Source organism: Cnephaeus nilssonii (assembly GCF_951640355.1).
Source record: "Cnephaeus nilssonii genome assembly, chromosome: 6".
Taxonomy (NCBI): Eukaryota; Metazoa; Chordata; class Mammalia; order Chiroptera; family Vespertilionidae; genus Cnephaeus; species Cnephaeus nilssonii.
The window spans coordinates 38203480-38221944 of NC_137077.1; the positions used below are offsets into that span (position 1 = coordinate 38203480).

At 41.3% G+C, this 18465-nt stretch overlaps 1 protein-coding gene and 1 pseudogene across 2 annotated transcripts in view; one reads left to right on the forward strand and one right to left on the reverse strand.

Moving 5' to 3' along the window:
* PKP2 (plakophilin 2) overlaps positions 1–14504 on the reverse strand; it is an 82347-nt gene extending 67843 nt beyond the window's left edge. Inside the window, exon 1 of the mRNA XM_079773416.1 lies at positions 14209–14504. Within this exon, the coding sequence (XP_079629542.1) occupies positions 14209–14431 (223 nt within the window). The 5' untranslated portion in view covers positions 14432–14504. The remainder of the gene's footprint in view (positions 1–14208) is intronic.
* On the forward strand, positions 1387–14191 carry LOC307100822 (large ribosomal subunit protein uL6-like; annotated as a pseudogene). The gene has a single exon. The product of its transcript is annotated as a large ribosomal subunit protein uL6-like (transcript).
* Positions 14505–18465: the final 3961 nt, after the last annotated feature.

Genomic DNA, 18465 nt, shown 5'->3' on the forward strand with positions numbered 1-18465 from the left:
TAGTGTTTTTCCGTGCTGGTTTAACATTATCCTTGGATGTAGCAAATGATGAAAGGTTATCACAGCATTATCTACAAGCTTTTCAAAATAAAAGCTGAATTAAAAGTAAAGTATATAATTAAATATTTTAAAGAAAAGCAAAGAAAGGGGAGAAGAAATTTTCACAACTATAAAAGAAGTGTCTGTTTGTTACAATACTGAGAAATCTGGGAATCATTTATTGGCTTAGGTGGGTCTATACCAGTGGTCGGCAAACTCATTAGTCAACAGAGCCGAATATCAACAGTACAACGATTGAAATTTCTTTTGAGAGCCGAAAACCGACTTCTGTGCATGGGCCACGAAGTTTCAATCGCACTGTAAGTGCGCACCCGCACGTGGTATTTTGTGGAAGAGCCACACTCAAGGGGCCAAAGAGCCGCATGTGGCTCGCGAGCCGCAGTGTGCCGACCACTGGTCTATATTACAAAAATTCAGCTTCTGGGCCTGGCTGGTGTGGCTCTGTGGTTGAGCCTGGATCTATGAACCAGGAGGTCACAGTTCCATTCCCAGTCTGGGCACATGCCCGGGTTGTGTACTTCATCCCCAGTAGCGGGTGTGCAGGAGGCAGCTAATCAATGATTCTCATCATTGATGTTTCTCTCTTTCCCTCTCCCTTCCTCTCTGAAATCAATAAAAATATACTTGAAAAAATAAAAAAAAAGTTCAGCTTCTTAAGTCAGAGAACTCTATTCCCAGGGCAGGACCCCAGAAGCTACCTGAGAAGGCAGTAGGTGTAGGCAATAAATATAAGGGTGACTCAACAATACTAGATAAGATAGCTTGTTTAAACAACAAGGTGGCTCAGTGTGGTCAAAGAAAACAAGGACCCGCTTCAAAAGACCAAGCCTGAGCCCAGCTAGCATGGCTCAGTGGTTGAGCATTGACCTATGAACCAAAAGACCAAGCCTGGGGGGTTGGGGGAGAGGTATTTGGCCATGTGAGAGTGAGGCAGGAGAGGAAATCAGCCTCTGCCCTACAAATGAGTACATTTTTGGAATGAGCTGGGTTGGTTCATTCTTCGTTTGGTGATCTAACAGCCAGGCCACTCTGCTGTGAGCACAGCCTTTCCTGCTCAGTCCTGGGGGCCTACAGGGACTCTCAGCTGATGTGTGTGTCTCTGAAAGCACTCCCCTGAGGAGCGGGTGGTGGGAGACAGTGTTGTCACCCTCTTCTACAACTTGATCCTTCTCCCATCTTGTTATCTGTTTCTTTATAATCTCCCGCTGCTTTATCACTCTCTCTCTCTCTCTCTCTCTCTCTCTCTCTCTCTCTCTCTCTCTCTCTCACACACACACACACACACACACACACACACACACACACACACACAGGCTGGTCAAAATAATCAAAGATCTCTAAAACCTAGAAAATTTCTGATTCCCTAATTTTAGCCCAGATTTTTCTTTCTAATACAATTGGAACACACCAACATACTTTTCCAATACATTGTTATAAAGTCAGCATTTCAAAGGTAGATTCACAAGTTATTTTGAGGGAGGAGGGAATGGAGATTGTTGTGGTATGAGAGCACCAAGAAGAATGAATCCATCCCAAAACGTGCGTGTACATGTGTCTTATTTCCTGGAGCTAAACAATCTGGCTGGTAAACAAGTTTTAGGCCTCAAGGGGTCCTGGGGGAGGCAGTGCAGGTTTGTAAATGTCACTCTAAAGACCAGAGAAGTGGAGGTAAGCCAGGCCTGATTTCTAGGGAGCGGATTTCTCCACAAGGGATAGTAAAAGGTCAAGTAGCCCCTTAACTTTTAACCTCGATGACAGAAAATGCCTGAAACTGGGACAGTGAATGGGGGAAAGGAATCTTTTCTAAGACCCCAGAGCAAAGGTTGTGAGTGGCCTTAGGACGGAGCTCTCAATGCCTACCTCTGGCTCCTGCTCAGGCTGCCCCGAGTTACTAACTCTGCCCCCCCCCCCCCTCACCGTTCCTTCTGTCCTCCACCCCCACCCCAAATCCATCCCAGACTTTCAGGGAGGCAGGGCTGCAAGGGTCCTGCTGGTGTGTGAAAGGAGGCTAACTGAGCAGGTGCAGGGAATATGCTGGCTCTAATTCTGAAGGACCTGGGAACCAGGGAGTCCTCAGCAGTGGGGTGTGGTGAGGGGGTGGGGGGAGCGGGAGCGGGGGCGTGCTTAAACTGTGCCCTCTCCAATAACACAGAAGCCTTTTCTACAGAGGTTATGGCGAGGAAGAAAATGATTGGTCAGTTGATATATAAGAAACTAAATTTATTACTTTAATAAAAGAGTAGTTTAGGGTTATCCATGTTCAGAATTTTACACTGTATGAAAACTAAAGATATGAAAGGCAGGGACAAGTCAGAATGGGAAAATCCTAATGGCATATATGGATGGCTGCCAGAACAATTAATTCCTGTTACTCTATGCTAAAATGGCAGATGATGAAAGGGATTTAGGAATTCAACATTTCTTCAATGGGTCCCTCTAGCCTGGGGTCCCTGCAGTGTCCAGGAACAAGTAGGAATTCATAAACAGTTACTGGGGGGTTAGAGGGCTATTTGCATCTTCAAGCTAAGATTCCTGCAAAGATTTTTAAAATGTGTAAGAATCTTTGAGCAGGACCCAGGGAAACAGTATAGCCTGTCAAAATAGCTAATCATTGAGCTTTACAAGCCGGCCTGTTGAAGTAAGAAGTTTAACTCACATTGTTGTTGGGGGGTGTAAGGCGTTTAAAAGCAATTTATATGAACTCCTTACATTTCAATATTACGTTTCTTTCAGGAGCTCAAATTATTTTATGTATTTCTTTTCAATATTCTGTGATGCAGAGCCAGCTATTATCATTTCCCTTGATAAATAGGGAAACAAATCACCTGCTTTAAATTGCAAAGAGATTTAATATCAGGTTTGAACTCTGGGTTCCTCCTTTTCACTGATCTCTGTTGTTTAAGTGCATGTCGGCTTTTCTAGAATTGTGAAATATGAAAGCCTTGAAGGGATTATCATCCTCGTTTTTGATATAAAAACCAAAAACGATCATTCTCCTTCCTCTAGATCAGAGGTGGGGAACCTTTTTTCTGCCAAGGGCCATTTGGGTATTTATAACATAATTCAGAGGTCATACAAAATTATCAACTTAAAAATTACCCTGCTATATTTGGTCAAACATTTAATTAACTACCCCCTAATGCCTTGGTAGGGCAGATCTTATAAGGCCCTCGGGCCAGACGTTCCCCACTCCTGCTCTAGAACTTTTGCCTGAGCAACTCAAAATACTCTGTAAATCTTAGTTCTTTACTTGCGGACACAAGTCCTTATAAGGAAGCTTCTCCTTGAGTTTTCAGATGAATGAACTGAAACCAGTTTACTGGTTCCCAACGTATCTACAACGGGGTTGGTAACAGGAATAAAATAAGATTGGATCTTTAAACCACAAACTCTCTTCCTTTTCCAGAGAAGTTGTGATTCCTGATATTCAAGCTGCAGGCTGGCACAAAGGATGGTTTCTCTGGTTAAAAGGCCAATCTCAAACGACAAATAATGCAGATTAATTTGCCTAGGTAGTCATGCGTTTGAGATCAGTATAGCGGATTAAAGGTGAATTCGCAGCTGTGTTCTAAGATTTTAAAGAAATTTTGAACAAGGTGGAATTTTTTCTTAAAAGATAAATATTAATCAGGATGGAAACTAATCTCTTTAAGGCAAGTCATTATTTTCTGTTCAATCAGAGGATAAAATATTATATACCATAATAATGACTATGGGACAGATAAAATAATTCAGCCAGGAATTAGTCTCCAAAAATAGAAACGAGAGCAAACAAAAACATACTATACATAAAGGCACACCCTGCTTTAAATATATCCAACATGAAAACCCACATTTTCTAACATGGAAAATGAGCGTGTGGCTATATTTCAAAGGATTCATTTACTTCACAAAAGGAGGTAGGTATCTTCCCTCAACCAAAGAAATCTGTGGACTTGGTCTGGAGCCTCCACTCTACTGCTTTCTGTGTGTCTGGTCAAATCACTGAGCTGCCTCAGTTTCCCTCAATTCCAGCTACTAACAGAGTTGCTGAGAAAGAGGTTTACCTGAGAAAGCATTCATTCAAATGCTTTGAAAATATAAAGCAACATGTAAAAATGAGGCATGGTTTTTAAAACAGAATTTGGATCACAAAAATTTATTTTTCACACTTTTTCTTCAACTAATTTGTCCTAGAAGGAGAAATAAGCTAGTATGCAAGCTTTATATTGTGTTGTACCTCAGAGCTTTTATTCTGGTAACTAAACCAGTGATAATGAATTTGATTATTTTCTGGTTATTTTTTTCTTTTTTCTCATTAAATTTATTGGGTGACACTGGTTAATGGGATCATATAGGTTTCAATTGTATATCTCTATGATACATGATTTGTATATTGCATTGTGTGTCCACCACACACAGTCAAATAGGCTATTTTTGATTAACCCGGCCACTGAGGATCAGAACAACATTATAGTGGGGTTTTTTTGTCATTCATTTCACTTGCACCATGCATTATGTATTTTTGGTGTTTCCAAAAAGGAGGTAATGATTTATAGGGGATATTTCAAATTAATATTAACTCAGGCAATATTATCCAAACCTTTTCTTCTAAGAACACCATGGACATTTTATGGAACCCACTTTAAGGGAAATAAAGGAAGCAGTTACAGAACAACTTTAAACTCCACCCTCCTCAAATAGGAAGCAATTCTGGCCAAAGCAATATTAGGGGTGGGGCGGGAGAGGGCTGGGGCTGGAGGAGTAGGCTAAGTGGGGGCTGGTTTTGATGGAAGGATTCCAAATTGCTCAGAAGATGGCAGAGGTGTAGTAGATCTTACAGGACAATGTAATTCTCTGTCTTTCCTAGTCTGAATGTTAATCTGAGGGATATACTATACCCAAACAGCTGGTGGGAAAATATCTTGATTTCTGGTCACCTATGCATTATCCAAAATAATGGATTATTTTAGGGTTAAAAAATAAGTTGATTTCCATAATCATTTTTTTCTTTGTGGGTTTTGTGAGCAGTTTTATTACCTAATTGGTTAAATCAAATACATTTATGAAACCACATTGAGAAGCCTCTATTTTGATACCATTACTTATATCTGGGAAGATTTAAAAAATCAACTACAGCTTCCCTTAAGGTAAGTAGATGACAGGGAATTGCTAAACAAACAAGGAAACAAACCCTTTAGATAACCTTCTATTAGAGAAGAGAATAGCATTCATAGTCAGCACAGCATCTTTTCTTTCAAGCGTCTAGCACCCTCTGAGCCTGGTTAAAAACTAATTTGCTTGATTCACACTGAGCTCTAAAAGGAGAAGGTACAGAGATGGGGCGGACAAGAAATTCTTAGGAAAACAGGTATCGGTAAGTTATGCCACATCTTTTGCCACATCTATTGAGAAGATGAAGACCATTCTCAGCAATCAGACTGTTGACATTCCAGAAAATGTCAACATCACTAGGAAGGGACGCACAGGTATTGTGAAGGAACCCAAAGGCACCCCGTGGAGGGACTTCAGTCACATAAATGTAGAACTCAGTTCCCTTGGGGGGAAAAATAGGTTCTGGGTTGACAAATGATGGCTACCATTTGCACTATCTGCTGTCCTGTACAGAACGTGAATAAGAGTGTTACACCAGGCTTCCGTTACAAGATGAGGTCTGTGTACGCTCAATTCCCCACCAACATTGTTATTCAGAGAATGGTTCTCTTGTTGAAACCCACAATTTCTTGGGTGAAAAATACATCTGCAGGGTTCGGATGAGGTCAGGCATTGCTTGTTCAGCATCTCAAGCCCAGAAAGATGGATTTATTTTTTAAGGAGCTGACACTAAACTTGTATAAAATTCAGCTGATTTGATTCAACAAGCCACAACATTTAAAAAAAAAAAAAGGATATCAGAAATATTTGGATGGTATCTATGTTTCTGAAAAAGGAACAGGCCAGCAGGCTGATAAATGAGATCTACGTTGTCCAACTATAGAAACAACAAGATGTCAGGTGATTCTTCAGACTTATCTTGATTTTTAAAGATGCAATAAAGGCCGTGTATTGATTTGGGGGAAAACATGTATTCATAGAAATCAGTCAGCATTCACTGCTGGCATTAATTTAAATGCTACACTTAGCCTGGCTGGCATGGCTCAGTGGTTGAGCATTGACCTATCAACCAGAAGGTCAAGGTTTGATTCCTGGTCAGGGGACATGCCCGGGTTGTGGGCTCGATCCCCAGTGTGGTGCCTGCAGGAGGCAGCTGATTAATGATTCTCTTTCATCATTGATGTTTCTGTCTCTCTCTCCCACTTTCTTCCTCTCTGAAATCAATAAAAATGTATTTAAAAAAATAAGAAATAAATAAATACTACATTTAATTGTGCTCACAAGCAGTTGCCTTCACAGTGTGGATTCACAATGGAAAGAGAACTTGGAAGTCTGAACGCTATCACCTCTGGCACTTGGTCTTTCTACAGGAACCTCTGGGTAACAACAGCGCTCTTTCTCTGCCTACCTTACAAATATTTCCCTTCTTCCATTAGAGGAAAATTGGGGGCATGCCATTACAGGTAAGGCGTGGCATCTTGAAACTTACTAGAAGAAATCTGTATAGCAATTCATATTTCTGTGGTTCCTTAAAGTTATTTACCAGTAACTTAAAAGAGAATAATGAAATACGTTAGGACCCATCAAGAACCATATTATCAGGACTCTCCGAGTTGGTGACACATTTTCGTTTGTCTGTGAGGGCATATACCACAGGATTCTTTTCCCCAGACTTACATTAAAAAAGCAAACTAACTTCCTTTATCTACTTTTCTTGCTTGATAAGAAAAATGACCAGATATGCAACAATTTCACACATTGCATATAACTCAGGTAGGCACTTGCTCGGGCTGGAAAACAAGTAGAAGTTGTTGGTTTCAAAAACAATGGTGAAAAGATGTTTTAAAGCACATCAAAGTCTAATAATGTTTCACGTTATTGAGAAATTAACAAAATGTGTGCAGTCTGGCATGATTATTGTGTCATTCTTATTAGAGTTAACACCGCTCACATAATCAACCCTAAGAAACAATTCAGTGTAGCGGGGGTACACCTGGATAGTACTGCCTATGATTTCTTACTAAGGTGAGTATACCAGGCGTTGGCATTGGTGGCATAGTGGTGAGCATAGCTGCCTCCCAGCAAAGTTGACTATGCCAGGGACAGACCAGCTCTCTGGGAGAATGGGCCACATGCTCCAGGTGCCACTCTGTGACTTGTCAATGGATATACCAACCAGCCACTCAAAGTCCTTACTTTTCAGGAGTCCCCTATGCAGTTGGAGGTTATCCTCTGGTGTATCAGTTTACGGCATTTTGGGGCCAATTTCAAATTACTGCTATAGATAACTACAAAAAAATACATATTAAAAAGGCCCTTTATCGTGCTGGTGGCTATAAATGTATTTTGTTTGAGTAGCCAGAATATGTGATTATAGAATTTGTCATTATAAACTGGTAACTTAGCACTGGCGAAGTACTAAATTGCTACAGCCTGCAAATGTCTAAATCTCTTAATTCCTGTAATTTGTCTCCTTTGGCGTTCCTACCAATTCACTTGCTGAGATATCCCCATAATGATTACTTTAGAACGGCAATGACAAGTATCACATTATACTCTCACAATGATGCAACCGTCAAAAAGATGAATTTTTGGAACTCACAAATGAAAAAAATTTTTTTCTTTATATAACTCACTACAGGTTTTGTAATGGGTCTTAAGTCATCATATTTCTATAGCTTCTCAATTGCCAGGGCTAACCTTTACCCTTCCAACTGATTTTCATAATTTCTATCCCTTCTCCTTTAAATCCACTAAATCTGCCAAGTGTGGTTACAGAAAACCCTTGCATTTCCCATGTTTCTCCCCTGCTGAAACATCTTCTGTGACTCATAATGACCAAATCTTTAACTTGTAGTTAAAAATCTCCTTCTATACTGTGAGGTGGAGGAGGGGTGAGGGAAGGCTGCCCGTGGAGGACATGACGGAACCACGTTTTGAGGGGCTTGCAAGAGTTAACCAGGCCCAGAAAAGGGAGGGAGGAGTGGGGTAGGGGTAGGAGTAAGAACACCATTTAAGATAAATGCACATGTTTGTTTGGTGGGCCGTGGGAGTAGTGGTGATAGGATGACAGTTGAGGAGTTGCAGGCATTAGATCATGAAGACTTTGGAATGCCATGTTGAATGAGGATTTTACTCCTGCAGATAACAGCAAGAAAATGAATCAGAAGGATAATAAATCAGAAGATGACTCGATGAGACTTTAGAAAATTTACTCTAGTAGCTATAGGCAGAATGGATTGGAGTGAGGCCAGACTAAAACAGGAAGAGGTTACCTTATCTTTCCAGTAATTTTTTACCTCCTCAACATGAAGACTCATGTCCTTTACTTCCATGTCTAGTACAGTCCTGCATTAGCACTTGACAAGTTAATTGTTGATGAGTCATATTTCCTGTCCATTCAAAATTTGCTAGTCACACAATTTAGTTTACACTTAATGCTTTAGGCTAACATCTATCCTGTGGCTTGCCACCAGGGAACCAAAATGTGAGGAAAGTGGTTGCTTGTGTGTTTTTGCCTTGGAGTACATGTAAGATACTCAAATATTTTCTACTGTTTCTCTGTCATTCTGGAAACATATATGCAAGAAAAATTTCTCCCAAATGTAGGCAGACTTTCTTCCTGAGTGACTAGGAAAGCTGACTATGCTCATTTTGGCAAGGTTAGTTAGACATCTGGACTATATATATTTACTTTCATGCTCTTCTCTGTGTGGCTTGTTTACTTATCTGTAATATTTTGGTCGTCTACAATAACTTCCTATTATCTCTCAAGAAAAGTTCCTGTTTGTTTCCTTCAAAGAAAAAAAGGTAATCAAGATACAATGATTCTGATGTGATCCTTCTCAACCCCATCCCATGGATGTATTACTGAGATTTAAGATTTAGTGGGAGTAATTTACTAAACTTCTAATGAGCAATATTTACTTCTGAAAATAAAGGAATGGCTGAAATCTGGTTATCATGCTTTGGCCAATTAATGTTGTTAAAGCCTAAAGCTGATTATTCCAAGAATATAAATATGTGAATTATTTTAATGGTAGTGGCGATTGTGTTTTCTTTTTTTTTTTTTGTAAATATGCATTTTTCTCTAAGGCTATATATTGGGTTCCCTAGCTCATCTTTAAGAATTTAAGAACATAACAACTGTTTTTATGTCCAATATCCAATCATCCAATCATCATTAACTGCATTACACAGAGATATATAATAGATTTCTTAATATTTCCATTGGAAGAGGTCCTGAAATTCTATTACTGTTCTTACCCTAATAAGGCAGGGGAGTGAGATGGCTCATTCTAATACAAAGATTAAGTTTTTTCCTAATTTTGTCTATCCCACTTGCACTGTCTTTGACTGTTTACTTCCCCAGGAGAAGTATGGTGCTTCTGTCTTCACATATTTGTGTACATGCAAAATAGCTGGAAAACATTAATCTCAGATCTGTATAACTTAAAATTCCTGAATGTTATCTGAGATAGAACCAAATTATATTATTATTAGTCACATTAATCAAGTCTGATTTTTAAATACCAGAGGTCTTAGCAACATTTTTGTTATTATATTTCATTATTATCACTGCTAAGTTGCCAATAATTTTTGTTGACCAGACCAGAAATTCAATTTGAGTGTAAAATCAATGTTAACTATTTGGAGAGAAAAATAATATAAATATGTGTAGCCTTAATTTATTATATGGGAAAACCATTTACAGCTGATATCCAAAACAACACTTCAGGAGAATGAGCTAATGTGAACAACACATACCTAGAATATCTAATTCAAGTGAGCTACCCTGTGTTCCTATGATTGGAACCAGTAGCACAGGGCATAGATAACATTAATGGAGCCTTTTAAAACGCCAGAGTGAACAGTCTTCTTCTCTTTAAGGTAATTTCCTGTATCTTATCTGTGACACATAGGCAAGGAACTTTTATAATCACACACTGTTCCATTGATTCTGAAACCTCTCTACCAGACCCTGCCTTACCCACAAAAGATGTGTTCTCACCATTTCTAGGGGTGAAGAGCTCATTTTTTGTAATCAGCATTGTCTTAGCATTCTATCTTCTTCGACTAATTATAATCAGAAGAATTAAAAAAAAAAAGACTTTAAAAAAATTCTCTGCAAGCAATTTGTTAGACACTGGACAAAAGGTCACCCATGGGTGATATTAGGCAGACATGGAGGTACATTAAATCAGGTGGCACTACCAACACTTTTCATTCAGAGCAGCATGGCCATGACCTTACCACCCCATCGCTGAACTCTTTTTTTTTCTTTCTCCCCTCTCCTAATCTCTCCTACCTTCAGAATGACTAGTTATTTCCCTTCCTGAATTGCTTCATTCCTGGAATTCCTTTTTGGCAATAAAAGAATTCGTACAGGATTTGAACAGTGTCTAACTCCCCCTCCCCCCCAGTAACACCTATCCATTGCCTTTTTGCTGCCTTAGCCAGTTTTCAGTCCTTTCTCCAGAATTCCCCCTGATGCCAGATATGCAAAAGATATTGGTTAGGGAAACCATCTAAGTAAATGGCATGCCTCAAGTTTTTATGGTAAAATTTGAAAGAAGTTGCAAATTTTATTAAGATACTGTTGTTCACTGTGTTTTATAAGTATTACAGACAGCACTTTAAAACATGACTTTCTTCCTACATTGGCACCCAGGGGGGACAATGTAATAGTAAAGTGGTAGTATTTCCAAAGTGTAATAACTAGGGCATGGACATTTAAAAATTTCCCCTTTGCTAATACTTGCAATCCTTAAATGTCTTCTCTGTGACTTTTATAAAAGAATTTAAAAAACTCCCTACAATAGACTCATTTCACAATGCTGCTGTACACCTCTGCCCCTCTGCCTCCACCCCCATGAGTTACAGCTAACTTTAAAAGCCTTCAGCACCGTTTTAAATAACAACACAAGTTAGAGTGATTTACAGCGAAAACCACCCACCAATATTAAGGGACCAGAGAGAAACTGACTGGGTTAACAATCCTTGCAGGGTGTTTATCAACAGATCAGCCCCACATAGCTCATGTTTTTCAGCAGATTATCTGCTGCCTCAATCTTACAGGTATGTCAACAATTCAGAATTCTCCAGGGCCCGTGGAACTAACAACAGTCAACACCAGGGTCATTTCTTCCCAGAATTTCTTGTGTTGATACAGGATTCTTTCCAGACCAGCACTGTTTCAACAATTGCTTGTCTGTTTCAACCACAGGGACATGACAGTAATAGGGAAATAATAAATCCAATACTCACACCCATCAAGAGCCCCCAGACCTTTTCAAGGAACGTGGATTAAACAACATACTTGAACCACCTCTGGTAATCGTTCACGGCACGTTCATGTTAAATTCCTCTCAAGTGGATTACTTATTTTGAGTTTCGGAAAGCTGAGGCTTTCAAGTCAGTAGGTGTTTGCTGCCTTATCGCTCTGCCTGACTTGCACTTCTGTGTAGGTTGCTGAGTGCATTTCAGCTTGCTGGGAAGCTCCCATGGCAAACAAAATATTTCAAACACTTTGTTCCTTAGTTTGAAGAGCCACTCAGCCAGTTGCCCTTAGCATTAGAGCAGGAGTAACATGACAGTGCACTTTGCTCTACCGTATCAACTATGTGAACTATGACACATTCCTGCTATTCCCGCCTAAAATGTTCTCTCCAGCAACCTGTGTCAAATCCCACTGAATTTTGGGGGACCTAAAAATCCCAATTCTTCCAAGCAGCTCCTCAAAATTCCCTTCAGTCAGTGGTCTAATTCATCCTTCCAAACTCCATAATGCACTAGCTGCTCTTTTTTAGCGTCACTTACCATGTTTTATTTGATACATTTTTTTTCAGAGGTAGGTTTCCTTCTTCAGACCTTAAACTCCTTGCTTTAAAGCAAGCAGAGCCTATGTTTAATTCAGTGCCCTTCATGAAGAACAGACTCATTTGATAGTTCTTGAATTCACGAAACAACATGAATTCATCACGTTGTAGAGAGGAGAGACAGATCATGTGTGGGTTTGAGACTAAGCGTCCAATAAATGTGGAGAGACCAACACATTCTACATATGTGAAATGACTCCTCATGTCTATCTTACATAATTGTTTTATGGATATAATAAAATGGAAACGTATTTTTAAATAGGGATAGGCACATACTAGATGCTCAGCAATGCTCCCTTTCCTTCTCCATTTATTCCTCAGATTTATTGAATAGTTGACGTCCTGTTACTTCTGGCTAGCCACTCTCAGAGGGTACGGAAGATGATCTAATGCGCATTCCTGTGTCTCCGAGCAGAAGCTAGAGCGGTTCTAGTGCAGCACTGGACCTGCACAGACTACAGGGGTGCAGTGACTCCACTGGTCAACAACTGACCTCAGCTATCCTGAAGCCATTAGTCAGCCTCCTAAACATAAAATTAGGTTTTTTTCCATGCACTGTGGCAATTCTGTGTTATCTACATCGCCCACTCTCTCAGAACCACCTCAATTTTATTTAAGGAAAAATGGGAGGGAACTTAGTGTCTGATAGAGATCCTACTCTGTATTAATAACCAAAAAGCTTAACAATATAACTGATGAGTAGTTTAAAAATTCGGGCTTGTTAGCTTAAATATCAGTTCTGCTACTTACTATCTGTGGGAACTTAAGTCTTACCTAACTGCTTAGTGCCTTCATTTGTACAATGGGGATTAAAGGGCTTACCTAACAAGATTTTCTTTTTTGGGGGGGTGGGGGACATACATAACACAATGAACATAAACCATATAGTCCAATTCTTGACACATAGTAGGCACTCAGTTACATTAACTATAATCATCAAACATCTGTTTACCTTTAAAATATGTAAATATTGACTGCCTGATCCTTTAGGATCCTTTTACACGAATTGAAAACTATATGGCCTCCCAGGGTCTGCTATTTTAAATTTCTAGTCCGACCTGCAAGCGTTTTTCTTTTTCCTCATGTGTTCTCCATTTGCCATTGCCGAATTATTTACTGGAGAAACAGTTCAACATTGCAGGAAACAAACTGATATCCCAACTTAATTAATTGTTCCATTCCTTTCCTGTTCTCTTTTCTATAATAACCCTTTAATACTTTTACAATGAAAAAAAACAACAACAACTGATAAAAATGGGACTGTGTCGCTTCGATCACTTGATTTTAGCAGGGGAGAAAATATTTCATGTTTTCTAATTTGTAAAACTAGTTTGCCATCTTCTTCACCTTCCATCTCCCCTGACTATCAATTACTGATACAGTGTTTCACTTTTTAAAAAACCCCTTTCGCCTCTGAGAGGCTGAGGGGGTGTGGGTGTGGGTGCTGCTGCTGGCCCGGCCAAAGTCCCTTTCCTCCCCCCATCTCCCCCCCGCGGGGTGCTGGCTGTTCCTGGCCCAAAGCCTCCTTCCCAATTTTTTCACTTCCCAGATCAACCGCTGGCGCAGTACCCTGGGCGGGGCGCCCCGAAGTACCTGGGCGAGGCACCGCCCTCCCACTGTACAGTTTGTAGGAGCGCCAGTACTTTCAGGTTTTCTTTTTCACAATATTCATTGCGGCCTTAGACTCTTTTAGAAAACTAATAAAACCGAGGGGGCGCTTTCCCCTAGAAAAATGATCCTCTGGACTTGCTGCATAGCATAGCATTTCAGAGTGTTTACAGACTCCCGGAGCCTCCCCATTAAGACCCCTGGGGGCGGGGAGGGAGGAGGGCAGGAGGAGGACGGCGAGGGGAGCCGGTTAAGGAAGGAGTAAAAACCTTAGACTGAATTCTTTCACAGAGATATATTTGTGCATTTAATACACGTTGATCCATATAGGACAACGCCGAGTGGGAGGTTATTTTAGAAAAGACTGCTTTTCCCCAAGTGAGCCGGTCTGAGTCGTGAGGCGCGCCGCCTCGTACAAAGGGACCGGGAGCAACAGGTGGGCAGGATACCGGGTCCCGCACCCTCAGGAGGCAGGGAGTCGAAGCAACGGGGTGAGGGTGGAGGGGGTTCAGAAGGAGGAGGGTCGGAGCGATGCAGGGGGGGGGGGGGGGTGGCGGGCTCCACTCACCGTTGCCCACGAAGCTGCGGCCCTTCCGGGCCAGGGTCTGCTGCACCTGCTCCTGGATCCGCAGGCTCTTGGCCGCCTGGCCGCCGCGGCCGCTGCCCCCCGCCAGCTTCAGCTTGGCCTCGGAGGGCAGAGCCAGGCTGGAGCTGTCCAGCTGCCCCAGGATCTGCTGGCCCAGGACCGTCCGGATGTAGCCGCATTCCGCGGGGGAGCCGGGGGCTGCCATGGGACCGAAGGACGGGACCGAGCCGCTCGCCTGCTGCGCGATCTGCGGGTGAAGCAGCAGCTGCCCACGAGCCGGGGGCATGGGTGCGAGCCCCGCCCCGCCCCGCCGCCCCGGCCCCGCCCCGCCGCCCGGCCCCGCCCCCAGCGCCGGTGGGAGGCCGGAGGGGAGCCAGGCCGAGGGAGCCCTGGAGCCCAACCTCCCAGGGGGAGGGGGCGCGGCTCCCGCCAGGCAGGCGCACTGGGCCCGCGAGCGGGGGCGGGGCCGGCGGCCGGCAGGGACACCTGGCGAGTGGGACACCTGGTGGTCGCGCTCACTCCAGATCACCTAGGTTGCTACCTGCCAGGGCCGCGCCCAACTTTAGTTTCCTTGCTGGGCCTCTGCCCAGCCCTCAAAGGATGATCTCAGCTCCACTGCGGAGCGCCCCGGGCAGGTGATCCCTGAAGAGTCACGTCTCTTCTAGGGCTAAGGTTTGCCGCTGGGATCCCCACGTGAGTGCTAACCTGGGTAGTCAGGCTATGCCAGACGGTTCAAAACATTTCGTGGTTTTCCTGGACCTGAGGGTGAGAAAGAATCGTTTGGTCAGGCAGAAAAAGCAGGAGGGGATTGTGCCAAGAGGACATGCGTGAAATAAAAGATTTTGTGTTGTTTTTTTTTTTTTAATACGGTAGTTGTTTTTTTCTTAGTACAACTTTAAGGACTATGTACTTTTTTGCACAGATGCAGTCTCAGAAGCATATGTTCTTCCTCATTGAGATCTTCTGTTTCCTCTCACAAATAAATACACATTGTACCCAGTACACTCTATGCACACGACTCCTCTCCTAGGAACACACCCACACAGAGAAACTCCAGTTAGAGGCGCTAGGGGAAGAGCACACTTTAATAGGTGATACTTTTTAATAGCCCTGCTAATGTTGATTATGTCCTTTTTATGACAGGCTCTGTAGGGGGCCCATGGAAAGGACCTCTGGCTTTCAATCTCATCTTCCACAACTTATATTTATCGCGCTATTAAATACGTTTCACACGTACTTGACTACTGAGAACTTGAAAGCTAAGCTCAACAGAAAGGGTCCTTGACCTTAAAGTTTACAACCTAAGCCACTCATCCTGATTTTCCTCTTTGGACTTGAGAGGCAGAAAGAAAAAAACATCTATCCCAGGTATTAAGTAAGATAATCTTCCTTTGATTGCTTGGGTTCCTATGTTCACTTTTCCTCAAGCCACTCGATTACTGTAAAACTCCACTTATTCAGATCTGGAGTGGCTAGAGAACACAGCTTTCCCCTTCCCCATTGTCCTATGCATGCCCTTTTATCTTTACATAAACCCTTAATGCAAAGCTACCTGAGCTGTCAGGGAGTCAGGGGACATCAAGGGGCTGCAGTCCTGAATAAGGAAATGGTGATAGTTCTGCCACCCTTTCTCAGCCAGCCACATGGCTAAGTCCTTGTGGAACTAGTGCTTAAGTGAAGTCATGGGGATGGTAGGTCCTGGAAGCAATTCCTTCCATCCCAGCAGGACTAGTCTTGAGGTAGATGGCACCTTAAGAAAAGTTCAGTGATGTAGCCAAATGAAAATATCCAACCCTGATGCTGAGACTCAGTTGAACAGAGAGGGGTGAACAGAAGGGGAAGTGATGATAGAGATTTCCCACAACAAACGCTTTCCTATCCTCTTCTTTCTCTCTCCCTCTCCTTACTCATGGCCTCTTTTGGCAGCTCTGAGAGTGCTGCTTTGGAAGACGATTTCAGTACATGCCTCTACAGGGCCAGCTAGGGAATCCTTGTGTGTTGTGTGTATGCCTGGAGAGCCATAAGTTAACAAGGTCTGCTCTGCCTCCATCTAGATCCCTCAAGAGGGGAATGGAGAGCATTTTTTCCCCCCATTTATTTATTTGATTGAGCCAAACCTCATTTACTCCCCCCCCCCGCCTCAAATTTATTTTTTTCTCTTTAAGTGTGATGTTATCATTGACTATCCTATTAAATAGGCACCAATATTGAGCATGTAAAAATCTTGATTTGGGGTAGTTGGGTGATTTGACAGGAGGAAGATGGTCAAAAGCACAGCTTGTGACTGAGGCAGATACGGGTTAAATCTTAGCTTGTCCTTTATAAGTGGTGTGGCTTTAAGAAAGTTTCCTTACATTTTTAAGCCTCAGTTCTCTTACCTGCAAAATGGGAGCAATAAGACACCTACCATGAAGTGCTGCTGTAAGGACTGAATGGTAAGTGGTTACAAGAAATCCTCAATAAATAATTGTTCAATGATCTTTAACAGATATCCCCCTGAGATCCAATTTTGGATTTTTAAAAAATATATATATTTTATTGATTTTTTTACAAAGAGGAAGGGAGAGGGATAGAGAGTTAGAAACATCGATCAGCTGCCTCCTGCACACCCCCTACTGGGTATGTATCCGCAACCAAGGTACATGCCCTTGACTGGAATCAAACCTGGGACCCTTGAGTCTGCAGGCCGATGCTCTATCCACTGAGCCAAACCAGTTAGGGCCAATTTTGGATTTTTTTACTTCCTTTGGTCTCTGCTCATGTCAACTTATCATTTTAATGAGACACTTATTCAAATACACATTTTCCATAGCACTTATTTTCATTACATGTCCTTTATGCTTTGGTTATTTAATTCTTGTTTCCTTACTGTAGAATAAGCTTCATGAAAGCAAAAAATTTGTTTTGTTCACTGTTGATCTCCAGGTCCTGGAATAGTGCACATAGTAGATAATAGGTATATGTTGAATGAATGAATGATGCATAAAAGCACTTAGTTTATTACATGGTACATAATAATTACTACAATTATTATTAATTTATTTTTTGGTAATTTATTGATTTTAGAGAAAATGCACGCGAGAGAGAAACATAAACTTGTTGTTCCACTTATTTATGAATGGTTGATTCTTGTATGTGCCCTGACTGGGGATGGAACCCAAAACCTTGACGTATGTGATGACACTCTAACCAACTGAGCTACCCAGCCAGGGCATGTAACTTATTTTTTCAAAAGTCAGATAGATATCCTATGTACTCTAGGTATTCAATTAATTAGTTATGTAATAATCCCTATAAATAAAAAATTAAACTGACATAAATTTTAAATAGTTTCAGAATTCAATAATTCAAGAAAACAATCCTTTTGAGAATAATATAAACTCATTAAATGGCTCCCTTTGGAGATAAGAATCCTGTTGTAATAGCAACTGTTAATTACCGGGTGAGGAAGTATGCAGACTGGCATTGTGCCCCCAAACGTAGTCTAGCTATGCTTCTATTCCAACCAAATGCAGGCCCTGCCCTGTTTCCTGGGAAAACTGCCTAGCCAGCTTCCTAAATTGTGAGCAAGCCCTGAGATGACAGCAGACAGTAGCTGACAGACAACATACTGAAGTGTGGAAATAAAATGCTCTGCGTACCTTTGCGGTGTTTGGCTGCTCTACAATCTGCTACTTTTTAATATTTAGGCCCAGTTTTGAAAACTCTTTTATTTTTCATTTACCAACTGAATTTGATAAAAAAATAAAATAAAAAGTTTGAACCACAGGAATGTAGAAGTGGAACGTAAATAACAGATAACTTAATTATGAGGCTACAGTTCCTTCTGCTGGGAACTTAAAATAATGATTCAGATTCTTGAACTTTACACTTGCATTTTTCTTTGATTTACACACTCCATCTTTAAAGCACTAATCTTTTATTGTTTTCAAATCTACAGTTAGGGCTTCCTCGAAGTAATTTGATTTCCTTTAGCCATATATAAATTCCATTATGGGAAATTTCAATATGCAAAACATACAGGAAGTTTCTAAAAGACTAAATATAGTGTAAATTATAGAATGGAAATATTATTTTAATGGAGAACTTTAAATAACATGAACAGCATCAAAACTCTTTGATTCATATTTAAAAGATAAACTCTCATACATTTTCATGAATGTCTTCTCTCAGGAACTATTTTCCTGTTACTATTTGTAGGCTATTATTTTCTATTGCTTTTTAAAAGTATTTCTTAAA